The sequence below is a fragment of the Dendrobates tinctorius genome, unplaced genomic scaffold (genome assembly GCF_039654945.1).
Source record: "Dendrobates tinctorius isolate UK_male_01 unplaced genomic scaffold, ASM3965494v1 ptg000243l, whole genome shotgun sequence".
Lineage (NCBI taxonomy): Eukaryota > Metazoa > Chordata > Amphibia > Anura > Dendrobatidae > Dendrobates > Dendrobates tinctorius.
The window spans coordinates 124,789-140,532 of record NW_027361910.1 but is presented as its reverse complement, the minus strand read 5'-3'; the positions used below and the strand labels follow the sequence as shown (position 1 = coordinate 140,532).

At 48.7% G+C, this 15,744-nt stretch overlaps 1 protein-coding gene across 4 annotated transcripts in view; it reads left to right on the top strand.

Annotated features, from left to right (window-relative positions):
- Nucleotides 1–3,339: 3,339 nt before the first annotated feature.
- Nucleotides 3,340–15,744, top strand: part of LOC141060699 (E1A-binding protein p400-like) — a 130,292-nt gene continuing 117,887 nt past the window's right edge. For 2 of the 4 annotated variants that reach the window (XM_073557021.1, XM_073557019.1), the window contains exons 1-3: nucleotides 3,340–3,481; nucleotides 9,681–11,032; nucleotides 13,348–13,458. In XM_073557021.1, coding sequence (XP_073413122.1) covers nucleotides 9,716–11,032; nucleotides 13,348–13,458 — 1,428 coding nt within the window. In that variant the 5' untranslated portion in view covers nucleotides 3,340–3,481; nucleotides 9,681–9,715. Of the gene's footprint in view, nucleotides 3,482–3,586; nucleotides 3,713–9,680; nucleotides 11,033–13,347; nucleotides 13,459–15,744 lie in introns of those variants that run through there. The other 2 variants (XM_073557020.1, XM_073557022.1) reach the window with 2 other exon arrangements.

The following is a 15,744-nucleotide window of genomic DNA, read 5'->3' as shown; positions in this document are numbered from 1 at the left end:
GGATTTGGGAATGTTTAGTTTGCAAAAGAGAAGACTGAGAGGAGACTTAATTGCTGTCTACAAATATCTAAAGGGCTGTCACATTGTAGAAGGATCAACTTTATTCTCATTTGCACAAGGAAAGACTAGAAGCAATGGGATGAAACTGAATGGGAGGAGACACAGATTAGATATTAGAAAAAACTTTTTGACAGTTAGAGTGATCAATGAGTGGAACAGGCTGCCACGAGAAGTGGTGAGTTCTCCTTCAATGGAAGTCTGCAAACAGAGGCTGGACAGACATCTGACTGGGATGATTTAGCGAATCCTGCTTTGAGCAGGGGGTTGGACCAGATGGCCCAGGAGGTCCCTTCCAACTCTACAATTCTATGATTCTATGAACGCGAGTCACAGTGAGTCAGCAGAACGAGACAGAAGGAGCAGGAGACCGTGGGAGCGACTGAGAGCCAGAGCGACTTACCAGAGCCAGGAAGGAGGCCAGAGACAGGAGAGATACTCCCCCTGGACATCAGTGGGACGGCGCCGAGACGACCATCCGAGAACCGCTGCCCCGCGTCGACCAGCGGCCGCTGCCGCCTTCCTCCAGCCCACGGCTGCGGCCTGCCCGCGGTCACTCGCGGCCGTTGCCGCCTCGCTTCTGCGGCCTGCCCGTGGACACCAGCGGCCGTTGCCGCCTCACTTCAGCCCGAGGCTGCGGCCTGTCTTCCGCCGCCCCGCTTCTACCCGTGGCCGCGGCTAGTTCTGTGCAGTCGGCCAGAGACAGGAGAGATACTCCCCCTGGACATCAGTGGGACGGCGCCGAGACGACCATCCGAGAACCGCTGCCCCGCGTCGACCAGCGGCCGCTGCCGCCTTCCTCCAGCCCACGGCTGAGGCCTGCCCGCGGTCACTCGCGGCCGTTGCCGCCTCGCTTCTGCGGCCTGCCCGTGGACACCAGCGGCCGTTGCCGCCTCACTTCAGCCCGAGGCTGCGGCCTGTCTTCCGCCGCCCCGCTTCTACCCGTGGCCGCGGCTAGTTCTGTGCAGTCGGCGGCCACCACTGTCCCGCTCCAGTCCGCGGCAAGGGTCGGGCCGTTGCTCGCCGCGGGTCCTCCGTTGCAGTCGCTGGCTGCGCAGGTGGCCTGCCAGACGCCACCCTGCATCGCCGCTGCTTGCCCCTATCCGGGGGCTGCGGCCCATCTGTCCAAGGACTCCTCCAGGGCCTGTTGTGCCCCTGCTTCACCGGAGCGTTGGTACGCTCGAAGACTATGAAAGATCTTCAGCGGCTGCTACGCCGAAGAACCATCGTCCAGGACGCCGAGGGACGTCGAGCCGGTTAAGTGACACTATACAGTGAAGGACCCGTAGTCGGGCATACCGCGGCCCTATGGTGACCGGCTTTGCCGGACTTAGTCGTGTTCTTAGATTTCCGTGTTGGCTTGTATTGAGTCCCTGCGAGGACAATTCCTGTTAATTTGGTCGGTTGCTTAGACTATCCCTGCGGATAGTTACCTATAAAAGTTGTTACCAAAACACAAAACCGTCTCGCGTCTCGACACTGCATCCTGCCTACCTGCTAGTACCACATGCACACATCCAGTATCTGGTCAGTATTTTACCGCAGTATCTGTAAACCAAAACCAGGAGTGGGTGATAAATCCAGAAGTGGTGACGTGTTTCTATTATACTTTTCCTCTGATTGTTCCACTTCTGGTTTTGGTTTACAAATACTGGGGTGAAAAACTCCCCAAATACTCAATGTGTGCAAGAGCACTTAGGGTATGTGCACACGCTGCGGATTCCAGTGCAGATTTGGCCGCGCGGATTTTGTAAAATCCGCAGGTAAATCCGCAGGTCAAAAGACCTGCGGATTGCTCTGCGGTTTTGCCCTGCGGTTTTTCATCTCCTCAATGGAGGAGATGGCAAACCGCAGGGGAATCCGCAGAAAGAATTGACATGTCAATTCTTTCTGCGGATTGAAGATCGCAGAAAATTCCGCACCGTCTGCACTGCGGTTTTTGACTCCCATAGGAAATCATGGTACTGTACACTGCAGCAAAATCCGCAGCGTGTGCACACAGCCTTAGGCCACTTTCACACTTCTTAGACTTTTGGTATCCGGCATGGTGCGGTGAAAAACCGGACTGCAGGATCCGGCGCCTGTTACGACCAGATCCGGCTTTTTCCCCGTGCTGTTTCATTGCTGCCGCATTGCGCTGGAAGGCAATGCGGCGCGTCCGTTTTTTTCCGGATCCGGAGAAAATAGCCAGTCCAGCGTCTGGAAAAAACGTTGCATGCAACGTTTTATTCCCAACGCCGGACCGGTTTTTCGCACTGTGCATGCCCGGAAACCTTCTCTGCCAGGAATATATCCGGCAGAAAGAAGGATGCGGTGTCTGCGTTTGCGGCCGGATCCGGCAGTCCGGTTTTTCGCCGCCCCATGCCGGATACCAAAAGCCTGAAGTGTGAAAGTGGCCTAAGGCTACTTTCACACATCAGTTTTTTGCCGTCAGGCAGGATCCGGCTATTTTTAGAAAAAACGGATCCGGCATAAAGTTTGGAGAACTGTAGAAACGGATCCGTTTTTCTGCTGGATCCGTCTAGCAGGTTATATCTGTTTCCTGGGGGCTGGCCAATTGTGTCTGAGCATGCGCAGACTTAAAAAAACGGATCCGGCATAAATTTTGGAGAACTGTAGAAACGGATCCGTTTTTCTGCTGGATCCGTCTAGCAGGTTATATCTGTTTCCTGGGGGCTGGCCAATTGGATCTGAGCATGCGCAGACTTAAAAAAACGGATCCGGTGGCTGGATCCGTCTTTTTCTGGATCCGGCGCATTCCGGCGCCCATAGACTTTCATTGTAGCAAAAAGCTGGAAGCGCCGGATCCGGCGCTTCCGGCTTTTTCGCCGGAGACAAAAAACGTTACAGTAGCCGTTTTTTCCAGACGCCGGAATGAGACAAGTTGCCGGATCCGGCAAAAAACGGATGAAACGCAATGCCATCCGGCACGATCCGGCGCTAATGCAAGTCAATGGGGAAAAACTGGATCCCGCATTGCATTTTGCCGGATCCGGTTTTACAAAAAAAAGCCGGATCGCGCCTGACGGCAAAAAACTGATGTGTGAAAGAGGCCTTATAGAGAGTAGATCGGTTGATTTTCTAATCCTGAGAATAAGCCGCATACATAGTCCGATCACACAGCTGTCACTGTGATGATCTGTGACAAGCGGAGCTCGCTGCCTGCAGCGTTACTCCGGTCCGGTGCTCCGTCCGGTGACAGGACTACTCCGCTCATGCACTGCTGTCGTCAGCTGACGCTCCCTCCGCCTCCGCCACTGTCCGCTATCTACACTTGTCAGAGCTCAGCTGATGCCTTTGTCTGCGCAGGGATGTCCTGCGCATGCGTGTGAGACGCGGGCCGCCTGTCCTATCCGGGCCTCCGTACAGCTCTGTGTTGTCAATAGATAGCGGTTCCCGGTGTTGCCACAGATGGGGGAGACAGGTGAGTGCAACTATCTGACGGGAATACCGACCGCAGCAAGGCTCCCGGGGATTGGCCGCTGTCCCTGGTGCTGGGCCTGTCACTAACGAGCAGGCCTGCCCCCTCACGTAGCTCTGGGCCTGCACCGCCCCCTCCCGTCCCAGCTGCCTGCTGTCAGCCTAGAGACTGGCTGTCACCTGTGGATCAGGAGGAGGATGCGCTGCCCCGGAGCTGCCCGCTATTCCCTGATAGGTAACTGCCATCTACCCCCAGAGCTGCCATCATAAAGCTGCCGCCGCGTAGACTCCACAGGATTACCGGTGTGTAAGTCAGCCCTTCCCTACGTGCGGGGTGTCTGCCCATCATTCCTGGCCTCTGGTAGAGTGTCAGCATCCGTGTGTGATGCCAACATCCATGTCTGTGGTGAAAATATCTATGTGTGGTTCCAGCATTAAAATGTGTGATGTCAGCATCCATGTGTGGTCAGGTGCCAACATTCATGTCAGTGGTGCCAGCATCCATGTCTGTGGTTACGTTAGTCATGTGCGATGCCAGCATCCATGTGTCCAGCATCAAAATTTGTGATGTCAACATCCATGTGTGGTGTCAGTATCCATATGTGGTCAGGTGCCAACATCCATGTGTGGTGTCAGTATCCATATGTGGTCAGGTGCCAACATCCATGTGTGGTGTCAGTATCCATATGTGGTCAGGTGCCAACATCCATGTGTGGTGTCAGTATCCATATGTGGTCAGGTGCCAACATCCATGTGTGGTGTCAGTATCCATATGTGGTCAGGTGCCAACATCCATGTGTGGTGTCAGTATCCATATGTGGTCAGGTGCCAACATCCATGTGTGGTGTCAGTATCCATATGTGGTCAGGTGCCAACATCCATGTGTGGTGTCAGTATCCATATGTGGTCAGGTGCCAACATCCATGTGTGGTGTCAGTATCCATATGTGGTCAGGTGCCAACATCCATGTGTGGTGTCAGTATCCATATGTGGTCAGTTGCCAACATCCATGTGTGGTGTCAGTATCCATATGTGGTCAGGTGCCAACATCCATGTGTGGTGTCAGTATCCATATGTGGTCAGGTGCCAACATCCATGTGTGGTGTCAGTATCCATATGTGGTCAGGTGCCAACATCCATGTGTGGTGTTAACAGTGGTCAGGTGCCAACATCCATGTGTGGTGTTAACAGTGGTCAGGTGCCAACATCTAGGTTTGTGGTTACGGTATCCATGTTTGGTGCCAGCATTCATGTGTGCTCAGGTGCCAACATCCAAGTGTGGTGTCAGTATCCTTGGCGATCTGGTGCCAGCATCCATGTGTGGTGTCAACATCCATATGTGGTCAGGTGCCATCATCCATGTTTGTGATGCCAACATCTGTGTGTGTTCAAGTACCAGCATCCACTTGTGTGTTGCCAACATCCATGTCTGTAGTGCCTGCACCCATGTTTGGTCAGGTGCCAACATCCATGTGTGGTGTCAGTATCCATATGTGGTCAGGTGCCAACATCCATGTGTGGTGTCAGTATCCATATGTGGTCAGGTGCCAACATCCATGTGTGGTGTCAGTATCCATATGTGGTCAGGTGCCAACATCCATGTGTGGTGTCAGTATCCATATGTGGTCAGTTGCCAACATCCATGTGTGGTGTCAGTATCCATATGTGGTCAGGTGCCAACATCCATGTGTGGTGTCAGTATCCATATGTGGTCAGGTGCCAACATCCATGTGTGGTGTCAGTATCCATATGTGGTCAGGTGCCAACATCCATGTGTGGTGTCAGTATCCATATGTGGTCAGGTGCCAACATCCATGTGTGGTGTCAGTATCCATATGTGGTCAGGTGCCAACATCCATGTGTGGTGTCAGTATCCATATGTGGTCAGGTGCCAACATCCATGTGTGGTGTTAACAGTGGTCAGGTGCCAACATCTAGGTTTGTGGTTACGGTATCCATGTTTGGTGCCAGCATTCATGTGTGCTCAGGTGCCAACATCCAAGTGTGGTGTCGGTATCCTTGGCGATCTGGTGCCAGCATCCATGTGTGGTGTCAACATCCATATGTGGTCAGGTGCCATCATCCATGTTTGTGATGCCAACATCTGTGTGTGTTCAAGTACCAGCATCCACGTGTGTGTTGCCAACATCCATGTCTGTAGTGCCTGCACCCATGTTTGGTCAGGTGCCAACATCCATGTTTGTTTTGCCAACATCCTTATGTGGTCAGGTGTCAGCATCCATGTCTGTGGTGCCAACATCCATGTGTGGTCAGGTACCCGCATCCATGTGTGTGGTGCCAACATACATGTCTAGTCAGATGCCAGTATCCTTGTGTGTGATTCCAACATCCATATGTGGTCAGGTGTCAGCAACCATGTGTGTGGTCAGGTGCCAGCATTCATGTGTGTGGTGCCAACATCATTGTGTAGTCAGGTGCCAACATCCATGTCCGTGCTGCCCGCATCCATGTATGGTCAGCTGCCAGCATCCTTGTCTGTGGTGACAGCATCCTTGTCTGTGGTGACAGCATCCTTGTCTGTGGTTCCAATATCCATGTGTGTATTGTCAGCATCTGTGTGTGGTGCCAACTTCCTTTTTTGTAAGTGCCAGCATCCATGTCTGGTCAGGTGCCAATATCTATGTCTGTGGTGCCAACTTCAATGTGTGGTGCCAACATCCATGTCTGTGGTGCAAACATCCATGTGTCCAGCATCAAAATTTGTGGTGTAAGTATCCATGGTGGTGTGGTGCCGACATCCATGTCTGGTCAGGTGTCAGCATTCATGTTTGTGGTACCAATATCCATGTGTGGTCAGGTGTCAACGTCCATGTGTGGTGCTGTGCTCGCATCCATGTCTGTGGTGCAAACATCCATGTGTCCAACATCAAAAATTGTGGTGTCAGTATCCATTTGTGGTGCCCGCATCCGTGTGTGGTGCCAACATCCATATGTAATCAGGTGCTAGCATCCATGTGTGTGGTGCCAACATCCAGGTTTGTAGTTACGGTATCCATGTTTGGTGCCAACATCCATGTGTGGTCAGGTACCCCCATCCATGTGTGGTGCCAACATCCATGTGTGGTCAGGTGCCAGTATCCTAGTGTGTGGTGCCAACTTCCATGTGTGTGGTGCCAACATCCAGGTTTGTGGTTACAGTGTCCACGTTTGGTGCCAACATCATTGTGTCATCATCTGTGTGTGGTGCCAACTTGTCTGTAGTGCCCGCATCCATGTCTGGTCAGGTGCCAGCATCCATGTGTGTGGTGTCAGCATCTCTGTGTGGTGCCAACTTCCATGTTTGGTCAGGTATCAGCATCCATGTCTGGTCAGGTGCCAATACCCATGTCTTTGGTGCCAACTTCAAAGTGTGGTCAGGTGCCAGCATCCATGTGTGTGGTGCAAACATCCATGTGTCCAGCATCACAATTTGTGGTGTCAATATCCATGTGTGGTGTCAGTATCCATGGTGTTGTGGTACCGACATCCATGTCTGGTCAGGTGTCAGCATCCATGTTTGTGGTACCAATATCCATGTGTGGTCAGGTGCCAACATCCAAGTATGGTCACGTGCGCGCATCCATGTCTGTGCTGCCCGTATCCATGTCTGGTGAGGTGTCAGCATCCATGTGTGTGGTCAGGTGCCAGCATCCATGTGTGATGCCAACATCCTGGTTTGTGGTTAGTGTTCACGTTAGATGCCAACATCAATGTGTGTGCAGGTGCCAACATCATTGTGTGGTCAAGTGCCAGCATTCATGTGTGTAGTTCCAAAATCCATGTATGTGGTGTCAGCATCTGTGTGTGGTGCCAACTTCCTTGTCAGTAGTGCTCGCATCCATGTCTGGTCAGATGCCTGCATCCATGTCTGGTCAGGTGCCCGCATCCATGTTTGTGGTGTCAGCATCTGTGTGTAGTGCCAGCATCCATGTCTGGTGCCAATATCCATGTCTGTGGCGCCAACTTCAATGTGTGGTCAGGTGCCAGCATCCATGTCTGTGGTGCAAACATTCATGTGTCCAGCATCAAAATTTGTGATGTCAATATCCATGTGTGGTGTCAGTATCCATGGTGGTATGGTGCCGACATCCATGTCTGGTCAGGTGCCAGCATCCATGTTTGTGGTACCAATATCCATGTGTGGTGCTGTGCTCGCATCCATGTCTGTGGTGACAGCATCCATGTGTGGTCACGTGCCAGCATCCATGTGTGGTCACGTGCCAGCATCCATGTCTGTGGTGCCAGCATTCTTGTCTGTGGTGCCAACATCCATTTGTGGTCAGGTGTCAGCATCCATGTCTGTGGTGCCAACATCATTGTGTGGTGCCAACATCCTTGTCTGTAGTGCCCGCATCCATGTCTGGTCAGGTGTCAGCATCTATTTCTGTGGTGCCAACTTCAATATGTGGTCAAGTGCCAGCATCCATGTGTGTGGTGCAAACATCCATGTGTCCAGCATCAATATTTGTGGTGTCAATATCCATGTATGGTGTCAGTATCCATGGTGGTGTGGAGCCGACAATCCATGTCTGGTCAGGTGTCACCATCCATGTTTGTGGTACCAACATCCGTGTGTGGTCTGGTGCCCACATCCATGTGTGGTGCTGTGCTCGCATCCATGTGTGGTCAGGTGCCAACATCCATGCCTGTGGTGCAAACATCCATGTGTCCAACATCAAGAATTGCGGTGCCCGCATCCATGTGTGTGGCGCCCGCATCCATGTGTGGTCATGGTCAGGTGTCCGCATCCATGTGCCAACTTCAATGTGTGGTCAAGTTCCAGCATCCATGTGTGTGGTGCCAACATCCAGGTTTGTTGTTACGGTATCCATGTGTGGTGGCAACATCCATGTCTGTGGTGCAAGCATCCATGTGTCCAGCATCAATATTTGTGGTGTCAATATCCATGTGTGGTCTCCGTATCCATGGTGGTGTGGAGCCGACAATCCATGTCTGGTCAGGTGTCAGCATCCATGTTTGTGGTACCAACATCCATGTGTGGTGCTGTGCTCGCATCCATGTGTGGTCAGGTGCTAACATCCATGCCTGTGGTTCAAACATCCATGTGTGCAACATCAAGAATTGTGGTGTCAGTATCCGTGTGTGGTGCCCGCATCCATGTGTGTGGTGCCAACATCCATATGTGGTCATGGTCAGGTGTCCGCATCCATGTGCCAACTTCAATGTGTGGTCAGGTGCCAGCATCCTTGTGTGTGGTGCAAACATCCAGGTTTGTTGTTTTAGTGTCCACATTTGGTGCCAACATCATTGTGTGGTCAGGTGCCAACATCCATGTCTGTGCTGCCCGCATCCATGTGTGGTCAGGTGTCAGCATCTATTTCTGTGGTGCCAACTTCAATGTGTGGTCCATGTGTGTGGTGCCAACATCCAGGTTTGTTGTTACGGTATCCATGTGTGGTGCCAACATCCATGTCTGTGGTGCAAACATCCATGTGTCCAGCATCAAAATTTGTGGTGTCAGTATCCATGTGTGGTGTGGTGCCGACAATCCATGTCTGGTCAGGTGCCAGCATCCATGTTTGTGGTGCCAATATCCATGTGTGGTCAGGTACCCTCATCTATGTGTAGTCGGGTGTCAACAACCATGTCTGGTCAGGTGCCCCATCCATGTGTGGTGTGGTGCCAAAATCCATGTATGTGGTGCAAACATCCATGTGTCCAACATCAAAATTTGTGGTGTCAGTATCCATTTGTGGTGCCAATATCCATGTGTGGTCAGGTACCCTCATCTATGTGTGGTCAGTTGCCAACATCCATTTGTGGTGCCAGCATCCATGTGTGGTCAGATGCCAGCATCCATGTCTGTCGTGCCCCATCCATGTGTGGTCAGGTGCCAGAGTCCACGTGTAGTCAGGTGCCAGCATCCATGTGTGGTCAGTTGCCAGCATCAAAATGTGTGATGTCAACATCCAGTATGCGTGTGATGCTGTTAGCCATGTGTGTAGTGATATACAACTATGTATCGATGTAATAGACTGCATCTGAGTGTCCTTCTCCATGATGCATGACACAGCGCACGTTCACAAACCATTATACTCTATTGCCCTGTCGACACATAGGCCTTTATCCCATTTTGCGTGGGGATTGGAAGTAAGCCACGATGGGGCCACTGAGCATGTAACAAAACGCAGTGTGAAAGCATCCTTAGCTGTCTATCAACCTGTTTCTCCTTCCTTTATCAGGACTTTGCTATCTTGAAGACTGAAATAAGAAAAAAATGCATCATGGTAGTGGGCCTCCCAACACTACACGGCAGCTTCAGCAGTCCAGATCTTTTAATGGCAATGAAGGAGAGGAATCTTCAATGCAAACAAATTTGCCCCAATCTCCTGCTCCATCATTTGCACCAGCCGTCAGTTCTCCTGGACCCCAATCCCCCAGTTATCAAATACAGCAGTTAATAATGAGCCGCAATCCAGTTGCTGGACAGAACGTGAACATTACTCTACAGAATGTGGGGCAAGTGGTGGCAGGAAACCAGCAGATAACACTGACTCCACTGCCTATCCCTAATCCGGCCTCACCTGGGTTCCAGTTTAGTTCCCAGCCAAGGAGATTTGAACATGGTTCTCCATCCTATATTCAGGTTACGTCTCCAATGTCTCAACAGGTACAAACACAAAGTCCCACGCAGCCCAATGCTGTGCCAATCCAAACATTACAAGGTGTCAGAGCGGCAACTGCTGGAGCCAGCCTAGGAATGTGTAGCCAGAGTCCCACCCGTGGCTTTGTGGATGCCAGTGTGCTTGTGAGGCAGATCAGCTTGAGCCCTTCAAATGGTGGTCACTTTGTTTTTCAAGAGGGATCTGGCCTTGCACAGATAACACAGGGAACCACGGCACAGGTACAACTTCCATCTGGGGCAGCACAAGCCAGCCTGAGGGAACGTAGACTGTCTCAGCCTCATTCTCAAACTGGAGGAACTATCCATCATCTTGGACCCCAAAGCCCTGTGGCAAGTGGAGCAAATATGCAGACTTTGACAACACCAGGTCACATAACCACAACCAACCTGCCACCACAGATAAGCAGTATTATACAAGGTCAACTCATTCAGCAGCAGCAGGTTCTCCATGGCCAGCAGCTAGGTAGATCCATAAGCTATGATAGGACTTCTGGAGGAATGATAGCAGGAGTAGCAGGGGCGACATCCTTTGGTATAACAACACCGCCAACTCCAACAAGCCCATCACGAATTTCTGGTCCCCAGGGACTCTCTAGTCTTCCCTTAACTCAGACGGTGAACACTGTTAAGAAGCAAAGTAAGAAACTTGAGGAGATCCCACCGGCAACTGCGGAAGATGCCCAGATGAGGAAACAGTGCTTGGAGAATCATCACAAGAGTATGAAAATGCTGAAGGAACACTTCAAAGATTATCTCATCGAGTTGTTTTTCCTACAACACTTTCAGGGAAACATGATGGATTTTTTGGCTTTTAAAAAGAAACCATCAATGGGTCTTCAGGGTTACCTAAGACAAAATGATCTAGATCTGGAAGAGGAAGAAGAACAGTCCGAGGTTATTAATGATGAGGTAAGATCTGCCTTTTGTTCCATTGGGTGGAATCCAGGGAGATATTGGCACTCTTCAGTCATATGTAACCATCTTCTTTCCTGCATTACATTTTTATGCTTTATGTTGATGGTGGGGTTGGTTGACCACTTCCAATGTTATTGAGGTTGTTGATATCTGTAATAGAAACCACACTAGATTTGTTGATCTGGTGGCAAAATCTAAGAGGTTGCATGATCTTTTTTTTCAAACATTATTGGAAATAACATACATTAGCTGATAGCTGGCATTTTTTCTTGCTGCGTTGGTTACTTGGCTCCTGAAACTCATTAATGACAATATACACGTAACGTAAAGCACGGAGAAACATTAATGCATAGACTGATTCAACAGCGGGTCACATTTCCGCCATTTTTGAGAAAAATGAACACATACGTTTGTTTTGGGCATTGTGTCGTTGGCGGCAGTCCCATTGGTGATTCTTATCCCTTTCCCCCCATTAAAGACCTATTATTTTCGACACAGTTTGCTAATGGAAAGGTTTAGGCATTGGTAATCCAGTATGCTGCTTTTTGCTGGTTACTTATAGTTGTTAGTGTAACATATTTTCTACTTATTTATTTTTTGATGTTACATTTTATATACTTATATTTCCCCTTTTATATTTTTTATTTTCCTCACTTGATTTTAATGCATAGTTGATTAGATACAAGAATGGGGAATGTTTGCTAGGGACTTGTTTCTAGACGATCACCGTAGGCACACAGCCTTATACCGTAAAATTCCTTTACTCTGGCATTAATGCCCCCGGAAGGGGACAAAATCATCCACACGTGAAGCTCAGAACCTTTCTGAAGAAAGAAACCTTAAGACAAAATGTTCTGCCATCACATGACTTACATTTGATGCACTTGCCACTGGCATCTGCTTCTTGTCTTGTGAAATTGTACATTAAATGGCTCTTTTCCATTACAATCAAGTGCAGATGACCAGACGTTCAGGATTAGCAAATGCTGGATTAAAGGGATGGCTCTGTATTTTGCTATACACAAAAAAAGTAGATTTCCCCTTCCTTGCATTGATGTCGGGCATGCGAAATATTTGTTTCTGAAACTAGACAAACCTAATCCAGGCATAAGGGTGAATGGCAGCTCTAAGGGCATCTGTCAGGTCAGGTGATTGACAGCTGTTTAGTGCTACAGCAGCGTCAGTCTCCCAGTGGAGGGCGGTAGTCTGCTGAGAAGGGAGCTGGCAGTAAAGTGCTCCATCCCGCCCCAAGCACTTCCAGAATCATTTGCATATCACTTCTAAAGTGGATTTCTCAGCAATACAACAGCGCTTTTCTTAATAAAGGGTTACTTATGTTCTAATATCGATCACTTGTAATCGGTTTGGGTGGTTTGAATGATCTGACCGAATCCCTTTAGTTGGCATATTGTACCAGAGGTGTATGTGTGTGGGGCACAGGGGCAACGCTAACATCCGCAGGCTTCCAGGTTATATATACACAGCAGTCAGCGATAGAAACTAATACATTTCTGCTTTTCTCTCTTGTCTTTCTTTCTTCCCTTCTTTGTTGATCTCGTTTACCCCCTTCTTGCTATTGCAGTGCTCCTCTCCTCAACCCTTCCCTGGAAGCCTTTCCCTTTCCACGGGTTGTGTGGTCAACTATATGCTCAAGCATCCATCGCTTACTAAGTGTCGGGGCGCCTTTGTGTGACACCTGTCCGTCGTGCCACTTTGCCTTCCTTTAGAGGTGGAGCAATGACTAACCAGCTTTATTGGGAGCAAACCACCTTGTGTCGATTAATTGCTCCATGTAACGACACAGACAATTAAAGAATAATGCCCCCCCCCCCCCCAAGAAAAAAGTTATCCCCTATCCACTGGGACCACCAGCGATCCTGAGAATGTGGTTTTATAACCCTAATAATTGGGTTCTGCAGCTCCATCTTGAATGCTCAGCCTTTGTCCCATTCATCGTCTATTGTACTCCCACATTCTCCGAGGGTCCCATAGACAATGAAATGAGTGGAGGAGCATGTGCACTGTTCTTGGGATTGCTGGGGTTCCAGTGGTCAGATAAGTTATCTCCTATATCCTCACATTATGGTAGTGACATTGTTGCTTCGAATAGGAGATAACCAGTTTTTTTGGGGGGGATGGAGGGAATAACCCTTTAAGAACTAAAAATTAATTCCAAAGTCATTTCTAATACTGGCATTTGGTGAAAAAGGCAATATTGTATGTCTGATTATTGGAATCCATATTAATATGGTTGAGGAAAAATATCGAAACAAAATGATTTTTCCTCTTCTTGAAATATTTCCTCTCAGGTAAAGATTGTGACAGGAAAAGATGGGCAGACTGGTACACCTGTTGCTATAGCAACCCAGCTTCCTCCCAATGTTTCTGCTGCTTTTTCATCCCAGCAGCAGCCATTTCAGGTACCTTTTTGATGGTTCTACAATGTGGCCTCATCTCAGATTTTCCTTTTCTTTTTTCCTCATCCATTCCAGTTTTTTTTTCTAAGCAAAATAGATCTACTTCCATATTTTAAAGGCCATCATTTTCTCATTCAACTCCTTCACCCCGCGAGAAACCTTTCCAGCACTTTTGGAATTCTGACTCTAGGTGATATAGTGGGGTGACGCGCGCAGATCCATTTCGAGAGGATGAATGATCTGCAAAAAAAAAAATAAATCATCCTACTGCTGACACCAAACTCAGGGGTGAAAGGGCGCGGTTACCAGTCTTCAACCCATCGAACTGCATGAGCAACATTGTTGTGATATTATCACAGGTGCCAACATGTGTGATTCGTGCCTTTGTCTATTTTTTTTTGTTTGAAAATTTTCTTCATTTTTCTCGTGAAGCATTTATTATTTTTTTTCTTTGCATATTGAACAGCAAAGTGTCTAGATTCCAGAGCGCGAGGCAGTAATCCACAATAAATGAGCATATATCTTGTACACTGGACAGCCAGATAATGCAAGGTACAGATCTCAAGGTCAACATGGTAAAATATGGCCCCAATTTATTCGGTCATGGCCAGGTGGGACTAAAATTCTACAGCAAAATTTTATAAATTTTGTAAAAGGACCGCCCACATGACTATTCATGAGCCTAGCATCACCCACATGACTTCATGAATCTAGGACCACTCACATGACTCTACACGAGCCTAGCACAGCCCACATGACTCTACACGAGCCTAGCACAGCCCACATGACTCTACACGAGCCTAGCACCGCCCACATGACTTCACGCGCATAGCACCGCCCACATGACCATTCACACACCTAGCACCGCCCACATGACTCTTCATATGTAATTAACATACAGCATGCATTGATTTCACATGACAGCTCTTTTCCTGATATGTCTTTAGGACCTCATCATGTAATCGACAGTAGCTTGATGATAACTTGGCACGGTAATGAAATATTAGGCCAAAAAATATGGTTTTTAAACTAGACTAAAAGGACTTTAATATGGATCTACTGATTGTCTTCATCACTATTGAAAAATTAAAACAATTTTGGAAAAAAAAAACATCCTGACCATAAAGCTAAAGTTTTCTAAAGATGTATTAAAATACTTACCTATCAGTCTCCCCGCGGTCCGTGCCACTCTGGTTCTCTTCCAATTTACGAGACTTCAACTCCACAACTAGTGGGATCACAGAGGGGTGTTACAGTGTGAAACTGGGAAACCTCGTTCTGTGTGATCCAGCTAGGCGGAGGTGAAGTTATCACACAGAAGATGTATGGAGCCGCACTAGAAACTGGGAAAGACGGCGATCAGTAAGAAATTTAATACAACTACGGTACGTTGCATACATATTTCAAAAAATTTTTTAGGGGAGAAAATATTTGTCGCAAGTTCTTCTTTAAGGCTGGGGTCAGACTTGCGAGAAACTCTCACGTCAATACCCGGCACTGCCGCCGGCACTCGGATAGGAGCGTTCAGCAGCATAGAAATACATGCAGCTGACCGCTCCAATCCGAGTGCCGGGTATTGACGTGCGAGACTCGTCCGAGTCTCTTGCAAGTCTGACCCCGGTCTCAATATAAAAGTCTGCCAGCCATGTGTTTGTTCCCATTGGTAAATTTTCCATTGACTGTTTTCTCCCAGCAGTGCTGCTATGCTCTCAGCCATTACTACTTAAATGTCCACTAAACTCCTAGTGCATGTAATGTTATGGGGATGGATTTCTGAGCAGGTGTTGGCTATGTTGGCTAGGTTGCAGCCTGGTGGGATGATGCGGTTACCCTTGTTCATTACTAACAAGCTATCGTAAGTGACAATCAGATGAAATATAATCCAGCCACTGTCACCTATGGATGTACATAGAGGCAAGGGGGGGTGGTCTGTAACACAGAATAAAATGCCACCCCTTCTGGTGCCAGCTAACACTACCACATGTTTAATCACTGTGACCAGTGGATTTGGAGATTGCTTTTCCACACTTCACCCTTGGTTAAATAGCCCATGGAGTGGAGATCCTTGCACAGGATATTACTAGCTATTAAAGGAAATCTGTCATCAGATTTTTGCTAACCCATCTGATATCAGCATGATGTAGGGGCAGGTACCCTGATTCCAGCAATGTGTCACATACTGGGTAACTTGCTGCCCAGATTTTGATAAAATCTCTTTTCTCTGCTGTAGTTCTATCCGTTCCATGAATGCTGAGCTCTGTATAACTCCGCCCACATCCCTAATTGTCA